The sequence below is a fragment of the Podarcis raffonei genome, chromosome 14 (assembly GCF_027172205.1).
Source record: "Podarcis raffonei isolate rPodRaf1 chromosome 14, rPodRaf1.pri, whole genome shotgun sequence".
NCBI lineage: Eukaryota > Metazoa > Chordata > Lepidosauria > Squamata > Lacertidae > Podarcis > Podarcis raffonei.
The window spans coordinates 46,889,764-46,909,195 of NC_070615.1; the positions used below are offsets into that span (position 1 = coordinate 46,889,764).

General features: G+C 45.7%; 1 protein-coding gene across 1 annotated transcript in view; it reads left to right on the forward strand.

Moving 5' to 3' along the window:
- Positions 1-19,432, forward strand: part of FLII (FLII actin remodeling protein) — a 53,475-nt gene that overhangs the window by 29,408 nt on the left and 4,635 nt on the right. Inside the window, exons 17-29 of the mRNA XM_053364172.1 lie at positions 864-947; positions 2,652-2,823; positions 4,156-4,260; positions 6,716-6,907; positions 7,598-7,786; positions 9,202-9,341; positions 9,814-10,072; positions 10,618-10,772; positions 13,195-13,255; positions 14,999-15,127; positions 16,890-16,996; positions 18,481-18,586; positions 19,220-19,285. Of these exons, the coding sequence (XP_053220147.1) occupies positions 864-947; positions 2,652-2,823; positions 4,156-4,260; positions 6,716-6,907; positions 7,598-7,786; positions 9,202-9,341; positions 9,814-10,072; positions 10,618-10,772; positions 13,195-13,255; positions 14,999-15,127; positions 16,890-16,996; positions 18,481-18,586; positions 19,220-19,285 (1,765 nt within the window). The remainder of the gene's footprint in view (positions 1-863; positions 948-2,651; positions 2,824-4,155; positions 4,261-6,715; positions 6,908-7,597; positions 7,787-9,201; positions 9,342-9,813; positions 10,073-10,617; positions 10,773-13,194; positions 13,256-14,998; positions 15,128-16,889; positions 16,997-18,480; positions 18,587-19,219; positions 19,286-19,432) is intronic.

Consider the following 19,432-nt stretch of genomic DNA (forward strand, 5'->3'; position numbering starts at 1 on the left):
ATGAGACCAAGGGTTCCTCCATGTAAATAGGAGTTCACTTTTTGAATAGTAAGAATTATATGTCATTGGGAGCAGGGAGGCACGAGGATTTTAGAGATTCTTGGGGGGGGGCATGGCCAAAAAAAGGTTGGGAACCACTGGCTTGGAGGGTGCTGGGAGTTGTAGTTCCATAAAACCGGGGGGGGGGGTTAGAGGAAACCCCCATCACTGATTTTGAGTGAGATCTGCAGCAGCTTCTATCTATTTGGGGGAAAGGCCCCCTTCCGTCTTTTTCTTTTTTCTTTTTTAAACCTTTATTTATTAATTAAATTCATATTGCACGTTAGTTAGCGTACAATTTCAGCACTGTACATATGTTATATTAAATATACGGATTCCCCACATCTAACCCTATACCCTATTCACCATTTACCCAAACACCCATGTGACTTTCCTCACCCACGTGCAAGATATCCTTCTCGCTACATTGAAACCCTATCATTGTGCTCGTATTTATTCATCACATTAATCGATCCTCTATTCCATAATCATTGCATCTTAGCTTAATGAACTCAGTCAGTACTTATCCAAAGATTTCCACTGAAGTAATACTGTACAATATACTCTTCAACACGCTTCCATTTCTTTCTTAATTATTGTTTTGATTGCATACTAATTGATGCTGTCATCTTGGCTAGTTCAGTATATTCGCAGAATTTGATTTGCCACTCTGACATTGAGGGAGTCTCCTTGCTCTTCCAATTTTTGGCCACGAGTACTCTTGCGGCCGCTGTTGGTGTAAAAAGACTCTGATGACCTTGTCTTTAGGGTCTTTTTCTTTCTTTATCTCCAACTTGCCTCTTTCCTGGGACTTTTTCCCCAAGGTTCGTCTTCCTGTTGGACCATGGCCTCGAGATCTACATCTGGAGGGGGAGCCAGGCCACTCTGAGTGGCACCACCAAAGCCAGGTAACTCCCCAAGCAAGAAGAGGGTCGTGGTTGATGTCAGTAGCTTTGGGTCTTTGGGTGGTAAACTTTATTTGAACTGCCGATGCCATTATCATTTTTTGTTTATTTCATTTATACTTTATTTCCTAAAATTTGTACACCGTTTCTTCGTAGCGATAAAAACCCTCAAGGCAGTTTGCAAAAAATCAATCAAAACAAGTAACAACGCTTTAAAACATTCAAGAAATTAAAACCAGCAGTAAACTAAAAACAGATTAAAACAGATATCAGCATTCCAGACATCTGGGTCGACTTGCTTTTAAAAAATGGTTTTTAGCAGGTGCCAAAATGTGTACAGTGAAGATGCCTGCTGGATATCAATAGGCAGGGAGTTCCAAAGTGTAGATGCTACCACACTGTAATAAAAATAAAAATATATTTATTACTTATACACCACCCATCTGGATGGGTTTCCCCAGCCACTCTGGGCAGCTTCCAACAGAATATTAAAAATACGATAAAACTTCAAACATTAAAAGCTTCCCTAAACAGGGCTGCCTTCAGATGTCTTCTAAAAGTCAGATAGTTGTTTATTTCCTTGACATCTGATGGGAGGGCGTTCCACAGGGCGCGCCACTACCGAAAAGGCCCTCTGCCTGGTTCCCTGCAAGCTCACTTCTCACAGTGAGGGAACCACCAGAAGGCCCTCAGAGCTGGACCTCAGTGTCCGGGCAGAACGATGGGGGTGGACATGCTCCTTCAGGTATACTGCGCTGAGGCCATTTAGGGCTTTCAAGGTGAGCACCAACACTTTGAATTGTGCTTGGAAACGTACTGGGAGCCAATGTAGGTCTTTCAAAACCAGTATTATGTGGTCTCGGCGGCCGCTCCCAGTCACCAGTCTAGCTGCCGCATTCTGGATTAGTTGCAGTTTCCAAGTCACCTTCAAAGGTAGCCCCACCTAGAGCACATTGATTTCTTACAAATAGATATTATGCAGCAGCTGCGACGGTGCCAGCGGTCAAGTGGGCATGTCATGGGTTAATGTGATCTTGCATGCAGACTGCCCCCAAGTTGTTTAAGGGCTCCATAGACAAATAATACATGGATTTTCACTCTTGATTTACTTGCCATGGATTGTGCTTCCTGGAAACTGGTTATGTGCCATTTTTACTTCCTGGCCACCTTGAGGTTATTATTACCTGTGCGGATAAACATCTGTTTTTAAATTTTGTTTCCAGGTGTTTTGAAGCATTTGGTGGTTCAGATGTATTGTTTTGCTGCTTCGTCGTTCGACACCCTGGACTCTTGGGGAGGAAAGGGGTGGAAATGTATTAAGTACCGTATTTTTTGCTCTATAAGACTCACTTTTTCCCTCCTAAAAAGTAAGGGGAAATGTGTGTGCGTCATATGGAGTGAATGCAGGCTGCGCAGCTATCCCAGAAGCCAGAACAGCAAGAGGGATTGCTGCTTTCACTGCGCAGCGATCCCTCTTGCTGTTCTGGCTTCTGAGATTCAGAATATTTTTTTTCTTGTTTTCCTCCTCCAAAAACTAGGTGCGTCTTTTGGTCTGGTGCGTCTTATAGAGCGAAAAATACGGTAAATGAAAAACCGAACACTAATTGGAACTGAACCCTTGTTACAATGCAGAGCAGGCGATCTGCTCCTCTGAGCTCCCGTTTGTCCTTCTCTGAATCAGTCTTCCTCTTCTTACCCGCCTCCTAGGCTTTTCGCAGAGAAGATCAATAAGAACGAGAGGAAGGGGAAGGCAGAGATCCTGACCGTCAGTCAGACACAGGAGGCGCCCGAGTTTTGGGAGGTCCTGGGAGGGCAGCCAGATGAGATCAAGCCCAACGTCCCAGATGACTTCAAGCCTCCCAGACCTAAACTCTACAAGGCAAGTTGGCGCAGACACCTGTCACACTGAGGGTGGATGAAAATCAAGGACCATATGAGGATTATCTGAAAAAAAGCACTGTTCTATAGAGAATATGTTGATATGCTTGGATTAAATATGTAAAGTACAAATGACTATAAGAAAAAAGGAGATGATTAGAAATGAATTTATGAGTGGCAATATATAAAAGACGCAATGACAATAGTATTTGTAAGTAATAAGGATGTCGAGTTGTGGGGGAGGGAAGTCACATGGGTGTAATATTTTTTGTTTGTCTTTTTTCTTCTGTTTTTCAGTTTGCTCTTCTGTTTTGTTTGTCTTTTGAATAAAAAATTTTTAAAAAATTAAAATGATTTAAAAAAAAAAATCAGATTTTTAAAAATTTAAATCGGATTTTTAAAAAAAAAATTAAATCGGATTTTTAAAGATTTTCTGTTAAAGTTACATTATAGCCCAAAGGCTAGTCATCAGGAAATAAGGATTTGTTATGCATTTTTCATGTGTGCTAAAACTCAGTCTAATTTTTTTATATTGTTTAACCGCATCAGTTAGCAAACATGGATACATATGCTATAATGTTATTGGTTTAGTTAAATAAAACGTTTAAATTATGATTTTTCTCCTTCCAGTAAAATACAGCAGAAAAGTTGTCCAAATATAAACAGTTAACTTATTTAAAACCTCACAATAATTTCATAGTTATCTGTTTCTGTATTTCTAATAGTATAACCAAATCCGTAATTTTTGATATGACTGTAAAAACTACTGTAGATTCCAGCGTATTAGGTGACTGGGCGTATTAGACAACCCCCCAAATTGGCAGCTGCAATTTGGAGATTTGTTTTATAATCCCAGTTGCCTAATATGTTGGGCAGCAACAGGGGGCGGGCTCTGCTCCTTGCCGCCCATACCCGGCGTATAAGGTGACCCCCGACATTGGAGGAGATTCTTAAAAGTTGCCTTCGGTACTCTGAAAATTTACTATTCCAGAAATGAAACCTTTATCTGGCTGTAATTATTAAGATTATACCAGCAAGAATGAGTCTCTCTGTTAAAAAAATGATTTAAATAAAGTCTTACTGACTAGTGATTTAAATCGATTTGATTTAAATCAATTCTACCCTGGTCACACTCACTTATAACAAACTACAGTTCCCAGGATCCTTTGTGGGAAGCCCGAGCTATATAAAGCGGTATGACACTGCTTTAAAAGTATGGGGCAGGAGAGACCCCAGAGCAGGAAAGGGCTTGCCAGGTGGGCTTTTGATTGCTCCCTTCTCCCTGCTAACACCCATTTTCCCTTTTCTTCTTCCTTCTCCTGTTCTCCCACAGGTCGGTTTAGGTTTGGGTTACCTGGAGCTGCCCCAGATCAACTACAAGCTTTCTGTGGAACACAAGAAGAGGCCCAAAGTGGATCTGCTGCCAGAAATGAGACTGGTACGCCACTCTGTGTTTATATATACCGTATTTTTCGCTCCATAAGACACACCTGACAATAAGACGCACCTAGCTTTTAGTGGAGGAAAACAAGAAAAAAAATATTCTGAATGAAACAGTGGATGTATGATGTTTGTGGTTCGTGCTGTGGCCACAGACATGATATGTGATTTGACAGTGAGTTTGGGGTAGCCCAATGCAAAAATCCTGAGGATCCATGGGCTTTTACCTCCCTCCTCCCAGGCAGCCTCCTTTATCGCTAGCCTCCCTTATCTCCCTCCCGATCGCTTGCCGATCAGCTGCTTCCTTTCAACACCCCCTTCGCTCTTGTTCGCCTTAGTGTCTTTTCCTTAGCTGGAGCAGTTTTTTTGCTCCTCCTTTTCTTCAAATTTCTCTCCTCATTGCTTGTTTTTAGTATTCCTGTCTCCTCTCCTTGCAAGTTCACTGTCTTTACCTCCCTCCTCCTTTACCAGCAGCTTTATCTCCCTCCCGATTGCTTGCCGATCAGCGGTTTTGTTTCAACACCCACTTCCTTCTTTCCAAAAAAAAAAGCATGATCTGCTTTTCGCCCCTGGGCAATTCGCCTTCAGGGACCACGCATTCGCTCCCGATATGCCCCATGGAGGACCTTAAGGTCCATAAATAGCAACACCCTAGAGGTCCTGGGCCCTAAGGAAGTCAGATTAGCCTCAGCCAGAGCCAGGGCCTTCTCAACACTGGCTCCGGCCTGGTGGAACACTCTGTCTCGTGAGACCAGGGCCCAGCGAGATCTGATTTCTTTCCACAGGGCCTGTAAGACAGAGTTGTTCCACCTGGCCTTTGGATTGGCGTCAATGTGATTCCCTCCCCCTCTTTCTTTTTTCCTTTCTCCTCCTGCGATGAGGCTGCATTTTAATGTTTCAATGTTTTAATGTTGTATTTTAATCTTGTTTATAAGTTGTATTCATTCAACTTGTTTTTATTATTGCTTGTTAGCCTCCCTGAGCCCAGCCTTGGCTGGGGAGGGTGGGGTATAAATAAATTTTATTATTATTATTAGACACACAGACATTTCCCCTTACATTTTAGGAGGAAAAAAGTGTGTCTTATAGAGTGAAAAAAACAGGAGAGAGAATTGTAGAATTGGATGGGACCACCAGGGGTCATCTAAACCAACCCCACTGCAATGCAGGAATGGGATGGGGAGAGGGAATGGAGGGGGAAGTTCTACTCGCTCCCAGGAACACAACTGCATCAGGGGACCTATTTATTTTTATTTATTTATTTCATTTATTTCATTTCCCCCCCAATAAGCTTCACAGTTCTCCCCCATCTCCTTTAATCCCCACAGAAAACCTGTGAGGTAGGTTAGGCTGAGAAGCAGTGACTGGCCCCCAAGGTCACCCAGTGAGCTTCATGGCCGAGTCAGGATTTGAACCCTGGTCTCCCAGGTCCCAGTCCAACACTCTAACCACTACACGGCCTCGGTCCTGTATACCTGAAGGAGCGTCTCCAGCTCCAGCATTCAGCGCACCAGCTCTGAGGGCCTTCTGGTGGTTCCCTCACTTCAAGACGTGAGGTTACAGGGAACCAGGCAGAGGGCCTGATTGGTAGTGGCACCTGCCCTGTGGAACGCCCTCCCATCAGATGCCAAGGAAATAAACAACAATCTGACATTGACAATATCTGAAGGCAGCCTGTATTGGGAAGTTTTTAATGTTTGATGTTTTATTATGTTTCTATATATTTAAGTGTGTTTTAAGTGCATTATACAGGTACGCGGGTGGTGCTGTGGTCTAAACCACTGAGCCTAGGGCTTGCCGATAAGAAGGTTGGCGGCAGGGTGAGCTCCCGTTGCTCAGTCCCAGCTCCTGCCAACCTAGAAGTTCAAAAGCAAGTAGATAAACAGGTACCGTTCCGGCAGGAAGGTAAACAGTGTTTCCGTGCGCTGCTCTGGTTTTGCCAGAAGTGGCTTAGTCATGCTGGCCACATGACCCGGAAAAACTGTCTGCAGACAAACGCTGGCTCCCTCGGCCTATAAAGCGAGATGAGCGCCACAACCCCAGAGTCGTCTGTGACTGGACTTAACTGTCAGGGGTCCTTTACCTTTACCTAAGTGCATTATACAAATGTGGCACTAGATGGTGCTGATGAGCTAATGGCAAATTCCATATATATTTTACAACTTTATTTAAAAAATGGTTTTCACATCGTTTTTTGTATCTGTGTTGATTCAGCCATAGTTACTTATGTCTTAGACTTAAGGGAGGGCAATTATTAGGGCGGGCACCACTACTGAGAAGGCGCTCAGCTTACACAGCTGCTTTGAAATGGGGGCAGCACATTTCCAAATAACTGCTGTTCCGACGGGCCCTTTGGGCAACTCTGGCACCAGGACTTGAGGAGCCGCCGAAACTGATCTTGGCAGCCGAGCAGGGTGAATCAAAACCCTTCCTTCTTGTCTCCCCTTCCTCAGCTTCAAAGTCTGTTGGACACCAAGTCGGTCTACATCCTGGACTGCTGGTCTGACGTTTTCATCTGGATCGGCCGCAAGTCTCCTCGCCTGGTGCGCGCCGCTGCCCTCAAGTTGGGCCAGGAGCTCTGCAGCATGCTGCATCGCCCCAAACACGCCATGGTGACCCGCAACCTGGAGGGCACTGAGTGCCAGGTAGGTGGGTGGACGGGTATTTATTTACAGTGGAATCTCGGGTTGCGAACGTGATCTGTGCGGGAGGCACGTTCGCAGCGCCACATCTGCGCACGCATGTGACGCAATTTGGCGTTCTGCGCATGTGCAAAGCGCGATTTGGCGCTTCTGCACAAGCGCTGAAACCTGGAAGTATCCCGTTCTGGTACTTCTGGGTTGCGGCGCGTCCATAACCTGGAAACACATAACCATAAGCGTCTGTAACCTGAGTTACGAGTTTATTCATTTTTTTAAAAACCCACATTTGTTGTTGTTGTTTAGTCGTTTAGTCGTGTCAACTCTTTGTGACCCATGGACCAGAGCACTCCAGGCACTCCTGTCTTCCACTGCCTCCCGCAGTTTGGTCAAACTCATGCTGGTAGCTTCGAGAACACTATCCAACCATGTCGTCCCCTTCTCCTTGTGCCCTCCATCTTTCCCAACATCAGGGTCTTTTCCAGGGAGTCTTCTCTTCTCATGAGGTGGCCAAAGCATTGGAGCCTCAGCTTCAGGATCTGTCCTTCCAGTGAGCACTCAGGGCTGATTTCCTTCAGAATGGATCGGTTTGATCTTCTTGCAGTCCATGGGACTCTCAAGAGTCTCCTCCAGCACTATAATTCAAAAGCATCCATTCTTTGGTGATGCCTGTCCTTCCCCCCCACCCCACCCCAGGTCTTCAAGTCCAAATTCAAGAACTGGGATGACGTGCTGAAGGTGGATTACACCCGCAACGCGGAGTCGGTCAAGCAGGCGGACGGCCTTTCAGGAAAAGTTCAGAAAGACTCTGAAAAGAAGGACCAGATGAAGGCTGACCTGACAGCCCTCTTCCTGCCGCGCCAGCCCCCCATGCCGCTAAGCGAGGTAGGTCTCAGACAGAGCGGGTGCCTGGGCCGAGATTCTCCTCTGCAGATTTGCCTCGTGTGAAGCAGAGGCGTAAAGGGGTCTCAAATCTGCCCTGCTGCTTCCTGCCCCAGTCGTCGTCCGACCCCAAACCCTTAGCAGTCAAACCAAGGAGAAAATCCCTACGCGGAATTCTGTAATTTGAAGACTCCGACAGTGAGCCCCTACCCTTCCCTGTTCAGGGAAGTTTTTAATGTATGACATATTAGTGTATTTTTGGTCTTTGTGGAAGCCGCCCAGAGTGGCTGGGGAAAACCAGCCAGATGGGCGGGGTACAAATAATAAATTATTATTATTATTATTATTATTATTATTATTATTACACGCCCCCTGAGGTCTGTGAAATTCAAAGCGTTGGTGCAGACCTTGGAAGCCCTAAAAGGCCTCGGTCCTGCGTACCTGAAGGAGCGTCTCCAACCCCATCGGTCAGCCCTGTCTGTGGGTCTCAAAGCCTCCTTTTCCCCCATTTTGGAGAGGGCAGGTTATGGTTTTGTTTTGCTCTTGTTTTTATTAGGAATTTGCGGTTTTTATCTTGTATTTGTGAGATTTAACGTCCGGCACACCTCCGCTGCGACTCAGTGCTTCTCCCAGCGTCTAGCAGAGTATAGCGATCAGCGGAGTAGCCTGTGTTGAGGAATCTCACCCTTGTGGAAAAACACTACGTACACAGCTTCTTTCTAATCTAAGAAGCATTTATTTACAGCAGAGAAATATATCAGCAGTCCGGGAGACTGCTTTCCCACAGAATTTTTATGCTGTGAACCACCCTGGGATCTTCAGATGAAGGGTGGTCTATTATTATTATTATTATTATTATTATTATTATTATTATTATCATCAACCGTATTTTTCGCTCCATAAGATGCATCTGCCCATAAGACTTACCTAGTTTTTAAAGGAGGAAAACGGGGAAATATTCTGAATCAAATGTTGTACTAAACTATTTTAGTAATAAACTACCTGTATATCAGAGTGAGAGGGACAGGAGCTGTATGTTTCTGTAGCGTACGCACTCAAGGAGCGATGAGCGGGGAGGCAGCACGCCCCCAGACGGACCCGACACAGGAACCCCCGCAGCCTCCTCTCGTGTAAGCGGCTCCTCTCCCGCTTTGCTGCTTTAAAGCGAGCCACGGAGGAGTAAAGGAAGGGGAGCCATGGATCCTCTGCTTGCGAATGCAGTGGGATCCCGCCGCTGTCCATAGGCATTCACTCCATAAGACGCACAGACACACACCCTTACTTTTTAAGAGGAAAAAAGTGCGTCTTATGGAGCGAAAAATACGGTGAGTGACACCGCCTCACTGCTACGTTCAGTCTTCCTCTTAGTTCTGCCGTCAGCCCCACTGCAGCTTAACTCTTCCTTTCTTGGGGGGCAGGCGGGGCAGCTCATGGAGGAATGGAACGAAGACCTGGATGGCATGGAGGGCTTTGTCCTGGAAGGCAAGAAGTTCGCCCGCCTTCCTGAGGAGGAATTTGGGCATTTCCACACCCAGGATTGCTACGTCTTCCTGTGCCGGTAAGCAGGCCCTTGTTGTCCCTCACCCACCCGCCTCTACAGGCATTGCCTCCCTCTTTATTTCCCTTCTCTGTCCAGTCCGATCCAATGCAGAATCATGGAATTTGTAGAGTTGGAAGGGACCCCCAAAGGCCATCTAGTCCAGCCCCGAGCACTGCAGGATTTGGATCAAATGAGAGTGTTTCCGTTGAGTCTGGAAAACAAGCCTACGGAGCTGCCTTATACGGAACCAGGCCACGGGTCCACCTGGGCCCTCCACACCTCTCAGTCCAGCCCTGGGGGCTCTCCCCAAGCCACGCCTCCTTGGCCACACCCCTTCTCGCTAGGCCACACCCCTCGCTGGTCCTGCTTGGCTCCGCCTCTGAGCCCTGCGGTGCAGGTGGGGCTTGTGATCCGCGCTGAAGCTTCCACGGGAGGAGGGAGCAAGCTGCCGCCATCGCTGAGCGAGTCACTGTGCTTTGCGCCTTCAAAGGTACTGGGTCCCCGTGGAGAGCGAGGAGCAAGAGGAGGAGGAGAAGAAGAAGAAGAAAAAGAGACCCGAAGGGGCTGCCGAGGGAGAGGAGGAGGAAGAGGAGGAGGAGGAGGAAGAGGAGGAGGAGAAGCAGCCCGAGGAAGATTTCCAGTGCGTTGTTTATTTTTGGCAAGGCAGGGAGGCCTCCAACATGGGCTGGCTCACATTCACTTTCAGCCTCCAGAAGAAATTTGAGAACCTTTTCCCTGGGAAGCTGGAGGTGAGCAATTTCGGTGATACTTGAGGGTTGATTTTAAAAAAAATCCACTGGGAGAACGGTTATGTCCCTGTGGAGATGGCAGTATTGAGTCAGCGGCTCATGTGCTTCTGGCTTGCACTCATTATAAAGAAATGTTAAATTGATTATAAAACTAATGAAATGTATAAACTTGAAAAGTATAAATAAAAGGGAGGGTACATGGCCGGCTGGAACCCAGAACAAAGCACTCAGCACTGTGGTTATTTGAGTCAACCACTTAATATAAGAGGAATCGTGGCCATAGATGGTACTGTACTTTACCGTGTATTAGACGAGGGTCCCCCCCCCCAAAAAGATGATGTTAAAAGGGGGGTATACACGTTCAGCGCATATTGTTGACATGCGATTTTCAGCCAACCCCCCTAAAAAAAAGCTCAACACTGGGCAATTCCCTCCCATTTTCTTAAGTTTGAGTCCCCAAAAATTGGGGGCGTCTTATACAAGGAGGCGTCTTATACACGGAAAAGTATGGTAATCCTCCTCTGCTCCTCCTTCCATCATTTCAGGTTGTGCGGATGACGCAGCAGCAGGAGAACCCCAAGTTCCTCTCCCACTTCAAGCGGAAATTCATCATCCACAAGGGCAAGAGGAAAGCGAGGGATGATGGGCTACAGCCCAGCCTCTACCACATCCGTACGAACGGCAGCGCCCTCTGCACCCGGTGAGTGGCTCCTGCCTCTGGCCCCTGCCTTCAGAGTCTTCCTTTCTGATTTTGTTTTTTTTAATTTATTCATTTTTCTTTTTCATTCATTACATACATCTCAGTTTCTTAACATATACTATTATATCCCTCCCTCCCTCCCCTCCAGGGCTTCCCCCAACTTCCGTTTCTGGTTTGTTTCTCTTGTCACCCACTTTGCTATCTCCTAACAGAAAAAGTAGGGGCGCGGGTGGCACTGTGGGTTAAACCACAAAGCCTAGGACTTGCCGATCAGAAGGTCGGCGGTTCGAATCCCCACGACAGGGTGAGCTCCCGTTGCTCGGTTTCTGCTCCTGCCATCCTACCAGTTCAAAAGCACACCAAAGTGCAAGTAGATAAATAGGTACCGCTCCAGCAGGAAGGTAAATCGTGTTTCCGTGCGCTGCTCTGGTTCGCCAGAAGCGGCTTAGTCATGCTGGCCACATGACCCGGAAGCTGTACGCCGGCTCCCTTAGCCCATAAAGCGAGATGAGCGCCGCAACCCCAGAGTCAGCCACGTCTGGACTTAAGCGTCAGGGGTCCTTTACCTTTTAACAGAAAAAGTTATTAACATAACATCAAGCCTAAAAACCTGAAGTAAATACACTAGAATATTTCACTATTTTCTAAACATTTTCTCATACTAATAATGTGAATGTTTATTTAAATCCTGCCATCAAGTCTATTGACTTTCTTTGTTTCTGCAAATATAATATAAATGGTTCCCATTCTTTTTCGAAATCGCTATTGTATTTTTCTCTTAATCTATCTATCATTTTTCTTCCTTTCTGGACCCAGGGGCTTTGCCAGCTTTTAACGCCCGTTCTGGGACACCAAGGCCCTCCCTTAGGAATTGTGGGCCACTTAGCTTTATTTGGGTTGTTATAATTCATTAGTCCTGTTGAAATGAATGGGCATGACTGACCTGGCTCTTGTCATTTCCAGTGCGTCTTCCCTGAGTAAAAAATTAGTTGATTATAATAATAATAATTGTGTGCCACCCTTTATCCGAAGATCTCAGGGCACTTCTCCGGCATAAAAATACGAGATGAAAAGCGCAAAATGCATAATTTGAAACAAGAACAAACCAGTAACTCCCCCCATATACAGGTGTAACTCGAAAAATTAGAATAACATTGAAAAGTTCATTTATTTCAGTGATTCAACTTAAAAGGTGAAACTAATATATGAGATTAGTTTCAAGATTCTAATTTTCTGAGATTGTTAATTTGGGGATTTCATCAGCTGTACGCCATAACCATCACCATTATAACAAAAAAAGGCTTGACATATCTTGCTTTGCATGTCATGAGTCTATCTCATATATTAGTTTCACCTTTTAAGTTGAATTACTGAAATAAATGAACTTTTCCACGATACTCTATTTTTCGAATTTCACCTGTATGTGTGGAGAGAGACATAAACACCCACCCTGTAAAGAGAGTTTACACTCATGACAATCCAGTGGAATCCCTGGGGTTTAGTCCTGTCTGAACAGGGCAGGTACAGCAGCTGACTCAATGCCCTAAACGGCCTCGGACCAGTACACCTGAAGGAGTGTCTCCACCCCCATTGTTCTGCCCGGACACTGAGGACCAGTGCCGAGGGCCTTCTGGCGGTTCCCTCGCTGCGAGAAGCCAAGTTACAGGGAACCAGGCAGAGGGCCTTCTTGGTGGTGGCACCCACCCTGTGGAACACTCCCCCACCAGATGTCAAAGAGAAAAACAACTACCAGACTTTTAGAAGACATCTAAAGGCAGCCCTGTTTAGGGAAGCTTTTAATGTTTAATAGGTTATTGTATTTTAGTGTTTTGTTGGAAGCCACCCAGAGTGGCTGGGGGGACCCAGCCAGATGGGCGGGGTATAAATAATAAATTATTATTATTATTACTCAGAGCAGTTTGCAATGTGAATCTTTAGAGATTATATTACACCCATGACCAAATTATAATGTAGAATCGTCTATAACTGAGTTGGTACCCTGGGTAACTCTCTCTGAGGGACGCTGCCATTTGTAAGGAACAACATATATGCAGCTGCTTTATGCAGAGTCGGACCATTCTAGTATTGTCTCCTCCAAGCTAGTGTTGTCTGCACTGGCTGGCAGCAGCTCTCCTGCGTCTCTCCCAGCCCTAACCCAGAGGTGCTGGGGATTTGAACCTGGGACATTTTGCATGCAAGGCAGATGCTGTAGCCAACTGAACAGTGGCTCTTCCCGCCAGGCTAAATGTACCCTGCATCTTCACTTGTTCCTCAGAGGACGGTTTCCAGCATTCTCGCCAACTTCCTGGTTGTTCTTCTCAGAAAGGGGCATAGTCACAATGGCAGGTGTTAACTTTCACCTTTTCTGTGCGTGTTGGTGATTCCAATTGAATACCTTTTTTTCTTCTCCTTTTCTTCCCAGATGTATCCAGATCAACACAGACTCCAGCCTTCTCAACTCCGAGTTTTGTTTTATCCTGAAGGTAACCTCTTTGTTAGCATCTAAGTCTAATACTTTGTAGTCTGGTTTTCAACTCTTGTTCATATTTTAAAGTGGAATTAAACTCATTATAGGATTTTATACTGCTGCTTTCTCTAATATGGGATAGCTTTAGCATAGGAATCAAAGGTTTTGTGTCTCTTTTGTAGGAAATGCAGTGCTTTTTAAAAAAAAAATATTTAGGGGTCTTCTCATTTTCCTCTCATATTGAAATACTGCCCCTCAATGAGGCCAAACGATTCACAAAATGTTTAGGGGTATGCGTTCCCTGGGGGGGGGGGAAGCACTGAGGAAATGTATAAACGTCCAGCATCCATAAGGGCTAGCAACTTGTTCTTTAAAATGAATTCATGAAAACGAGGTGCCTGAAAAAATTGAATTTTTGTGACTTTTCTTGCATTTGGCAAGTCACAGAACCTATATTGTGCAACATACTCACTAATCATCTTTTAAAAGGTGCAATGGAAATTTTGGGGGCCTCTTTTCCTTGCTTCTTGTGAATGGTGATGCACACACTTGCACACACTCCTGGATTAAGGAATATGTCATAAGAAAGCATTTTGGATTGTATTTAACAGTTCTTCCTTAGAGAGCGTTCTGTTCAAGAGCACCCTTTTCAGAACAGGAAAAACTAATATTGATCTGTCATCACTGGCCAACCATAGTGCTAGGTCAACTTTCTGACAGCTGTGGTATTTTGTTTTTCCATTAACATTCTTGTTAACAGCAATAATAATAATAAAATTGCTTGGTCGCTTTTCCCACAAAATTGACTCAAGGCAACTTACAGAAACAAACACTTGAAAACAAGAGTAAAAACAACCTGAAATGCTCAACTGCAATATGTATAAATGAGTAGATCCAATTCAACCCTCAAAAAATGAACAGGAAATTAAGGTCCCTGCCATGACATCCTTCTATACTTTTGTCCCCCAACGCTGATGGTGGGGGGGTTGTGTTGGAAGTTTGGGGGCAGCTTATTGTGAATGGTTAAAACGGAGTTGGAGATCTCCAAATTCCCTGTACTTTTGACCTCTTTGCTGACCACCGTATCTCTTTGAAGTTTAGACCAGTGATTCTTAAACGGTGTGGCAGGAGAGGATGGCAAAAGTGGCAGGGAAGATTCAAGGATGATCCAAGAAATATTTAAACATTTCAGTGTAGTATAGTATCAAAATATATTTTTTATTTGCAGAATATGTACATATATCTTTTCAGAATGAGAGCAAGGGCATCAAGTGATACTTAGGATAATCCTAGCTGTGCTTTGCAGTGTATTTCTTATTAATTAAACATTTCGTGTGGTGCAAGCAAATTGTTGTTCTGAAAGAAGAAAAAAGTTTAAGAACCACTGGTTTAGGCCTATACCTCTTACAGGTATTTAGACCCATACCTGTATCCTGTTTCACAACTTCCTCACACTTTCCCCTCGGACCTCGAGATGAGAGGTCGCCTTTAACGACCCCCAGAGAGAACAGAGGAACTAGCCTGGCTGCCTTTGTTTTCTCCAGATAAGTTAGTTCAGTTGGAACTAGACACCTTTCCCCATCCTAGTTTTGTGCTTCCTACAATAAACTATCGTCTTCTTGCTCTGCAAGCATCTCTTTGTGTGCGATGGCAGCAGCCAAAGTCCACTCTTTGGCCGGACACACTAAACTCGCTATGTACGGAAACTCTCCAGGAGGTTATAGGGTTCCCTTTCAACGTTTCCCCCCTTTTTCTCCAGGTTCCCTTTGAAAGCACAGACAACCAAGGCATTGTGTACACCTGGGTGGGCCGGGCTGCCGACCCCGACGAAGCCAAGCTGGCTGAGGACATGATGAACTGCATGTTTGATGACTCCTACAGCAAGCAGGTGAGTTAGAGCAGGAAAACAATGGCCATGGGGGGGGGGAGCTGTGCATGAGATGGTGGAGCGGACCGTTTCCCATCCTCTTTCCTCGCAGCCAGGGCCGGATTTAGGTTTGATGAGGCCCTAAGCTACTGAAGGTAATGGGGCCCTTTATATGTCCAGCTGTCCTTTGTCAACAACAAATGGTCGCTGTTTTTTGTGTTGAATATGTGCTATATGGTAATTTATGAGTTTGACCAAACTGCGGGAGACAGGACTGCCTGGCGTGCTCTCGTCCATGGGGTCACGAAGAGCCGGACACAAGTAAACAACAAAAACAAAATTTATGGACCTAATAGGTATCTAAAGCCATTTGCACATAACAAAACATGTATTTTATCAAATTAATTGTTGAACTGAAATACAGTTAAGAAGTAGTACCATATTTTTCGCTCCAGAAGACGCACCTGACCATAAGATGCACCTAGTTTTTAGAGGGGGAAAGCAAGAAAAAAAATATTCTGCGCAGAGCATGTAAGCAGCTCTCACTTTTCTTGCTTTAAACCCTGCGCAGCGCCTCTTGTTCTGCTGGCTTCCCAGCAAGGCGGGATGAGGGCCGAAAGGGAGCCCTTACAAGGGAGTGCTGAGCAGAACCTGGCAGCGGCTCTTGCTGGGTTTTCCAGGAGGTGTGGGAAGGGACAGAGGGCAGCCTGTCAGTCCCTTCTCCCACCTCGCGGAAAAGCCCCCAAGAGCCGCACACACGCTCCGCGCAGCTCTTTAAAGGGAGCTCTGAGCAGAGCCTCCCACCTACATTCGCTCCATAAGACGCACACACATTCCCTCTTACTTTTTAGGAGGGGAAAGGTGCGTCTTATGGAGCGAAAAATACAGTATATTAATAGTGAAATACGATTAAGAAGTATATTAATAGTGAAATAATTATTAAGCTTAACTTAAAATGACTTTTTATTCATAACTTAATAATCCAAACACATTGGCATTTGGCAATAACAAAAGTTCCTTTAGAGACACAATTTACAAAGACTCGTAATTTGGGGGGGGGGGGAGCCAAGAGAGTGGCTTGTTTAGCTTATACGTAAGTCTGGCACTGCTGGCAGCCTGCCTTGGTTACAAAGCTATCCCTGGCATCAGGCAGATTGGGGAAGGTGAATCGGGGGGTTGGGCTGGATCACCTCTGGGGAACTCACGGTTTGCTCTGGGTGTTCACGCAGCCTGCAGGGGTTTCTGCTGGCGTGAGCCTGAACTGAATCCCATCTGAAGGAGAGAGCCATTGAAGGCCGCTAGCCGGGATGTCTCTGCTCTGCCTCCACAGTTGGAGGCAATAATCGAAGGGAGAGAGAGGGCTCTTTCACTCCAGTCCTTCTTTTTGTGGTTTCCCGGGGACATATGGTTGGCCCCTGTGAGAACAGGATGCCAGACTAGGTGGGCTACTGGCTTGACTGCGAGAAGCCAAGTTACAGGGAACCAGGCAGAGGGCCTTCTCGGTGGTGGCGCCCTTCCTGTGGAACGCCCTCCCACCAGATGTCAAAGAGATAAACTACCAGACTTTTAGAAGACATCTGAAGGCAGCCCTGTTTAGGGAAGCTTTTAATGTTTGATGTATTACAGTATTTAAATATTTTTTAGGAAGCCACCCAGAGTGGCTGGGGAAGCCCGGCCAGATGGGCGGGGTATAAATAATAAATTATTATTATTATTATTATTATTATTGACCAGAAGCCCTGTCTTACCTGCTTCACAATGGCCACTCCACCTTCTGTTCCAGGTGATCAATGAGGGAGAGGAGCCTGAGAACTTCTTCTGGGTTGGAATTGGTGCACAGAAGCCTTATGACGGAGATGCCGACTACATGAAGTATTCTCGCCTGTTCAGGTAAGAGCTGTTCCTCTTGGTCCTCCCCTTGCTCTCTTCCTTCCCATGAAAAAGATTTTCCCTACTTCAGGTGCATTAGCATAAGCTTTGAAAACCATCGTACAACGGGGTGGGCGACCTGTGGCTCTCCAGAGTTTGATGGACTCCAGTGCCCATCAGTCCCCATGGGGGGGGGGGGGTTGGAGACAAGGGCACCTGCTGTGCTGCAGGTTTTCCGACCCCTGGCACTGAAGCCCCACTCAAATGACCGTAATGTTATTGTAGGGACACGGGTGGCGCTGTGGGTTAAACCACAGAGCCTAGGACTTGCCAATCAGAAGGTCGGCGGTTCGAATCCCCGCGACAGGGTGAGCTCCCGTTGCCCGCTCCCTGCTCCTGTCAACCTAGCAGTTCGAAAGCACGCTAGTGCAAGTAAATAAATAGGTACCGCTCCAGCGGGAAGGTAAACGACATTTCCGTGTGCTGCTCTGGTTCGCCAGAAGCGGCTTAGTCATGCTGGCCACATGACCCGGAAGCTGTCTGTGGACAAACGCCGGCTCCCTCAGGCTATAGAGTGAGATGAGCGCCACAACCCCAGAATCGGCCACGACTGGACCTAATGGTCAGGGGTCCCTTTACCTTTAATGTTATTGTGCCCTTCCTTCAGCTTCTAAAATCTCACGCCCTTCCGACATGCAATTTCACACAATTCCATGAAGTCACAAAGTCCAGCAACTTGCATTATAAACCTGATTTTTTTTAATTAAAAAAACCCCCTCAAGCCATTCATAAGAAGCGTAATAGCTAGTCCTGTTTCCAGAGAGGTTACTCAGTTCCATCAAAGGCCATGGCCAATCGCCTTCTCAATCCGGCCCACAGACGGTCCGGGAATAAGTGTGTTTTTGCATGAATGTGTCCTTTTATTTAAAATGCATCTCTGTGTTGTTTGTGGGGCCTGCCTGGTGTTTTTTCATGAGTAGAATGTGTGCTTTTATTTAAAATGCATCTCTGGGTTATTTGTGGAGCATAGGAATTTATTCATTCCCCCCCAAAAAAAAATATAGTCTGGCCCCCCACATGGTCTGAGGGACAGTGGATCGGCCCCCTGCTGAAAAAGTTTGCTGACTCCTGCCCTATCCTGTTCACAGGGCTACAAATCCCAGAGAGGGGTTGAACAATCTCTCTCTCTTCCCAAGGAACTGTGGGACTCAGAGCTATTTGAGGGGGAACAGGGGTTTTCTAACAACTCTCAGCACCCGTGAAAAAAACTGCAGCTCCCAGAAATCTTTGGGGGCTCCCAGAATTCTGTGACTGCACATTGATACCTCTTTAACTATTGCGGCTTCCACCGAAGAACTCTGGGAACTGTAGTTTAAGGGTGCTGATAGTTTGGAGATTCCTTTTTGCCAGGGATTGAACCCAAGACCGTCTGCATGAAAGCAGGTGCTTTGCCACTGAGCCACAGCCCTTCCCCATTTTACTGAAATTCTGGCCTTGTCTCTCAGGTGCTCCAATGAAAAGGGCTATTTTGCTGTGTCTGAAAAATGCTCAGATTTCTGCCAAGACGATTTGGCGGACGACGACATCATGCTCCTAGACAATGGGCGTGAGGTAAAGTTTTCGACATGGTGGATTTATTGAGCGAGGGGTCTTAAAAATATGTTTTTGGGTGTGAGGAATTCAAATCTGCTATTTTTGCAATTGGACAACAGTTAGCTTGGTTAAGTCTACGTTTGATGAACTAGCACATAAACAGCTTTCGGGAAACCAAATAATTTTAAAATTTGCCTTCTGAAAACGTCAGGTAATTAATAATAATATATAACTGCAATTACTTGGCAATCAATCATTTTTCATGATTTCTGTGCATACCTTTTACTTACCAAGCAAAACTAAATTTTGTTAATTTAACCAAGATATCTCTTGATTTTCCAAGTTGTGTTATAACTTTTTAGAACCCCTCATTTTGGGAGAAAGTTGAAAAATTCAATACACCCTAATGAGGAATTTGGGGATTGGGCAGCTCCTCCCAGCCTCTCAGAAAGAGGGAGGGGGGATGTGGACTGCTTTTAGTGTTGTAGGGCAGATAAAAAATGAGAGCAAAATCTGTGAATCTGGACATGAGAGAAGACTCTTCTCCCTGCCAAGTGATTATTTTGGGATACGTGTTTTAATGTTAATTTCTATTAAACTTGTGTTTTCAACCTATTCAGACTTTTTTCTCTTGTCCCCGCACCCCGGCAGGTATACATGTGGGTAGGAACACAGACCAGCCAGGTGGAGATAAAGTTGAGTCTCAAAGCCTGCCAGGTAAGGATGTCCCAATTTCCCAACAATCCTAGGGACCCCACCCCCCAAAAAACTTGATTCAGAGCAAATTGCGTTTCATTCATAGCACTGTATAGTTGGCAGGGGTCTCCTGCAGTGCAGGGATAGGCAGCCGCCCCACACGGGGAT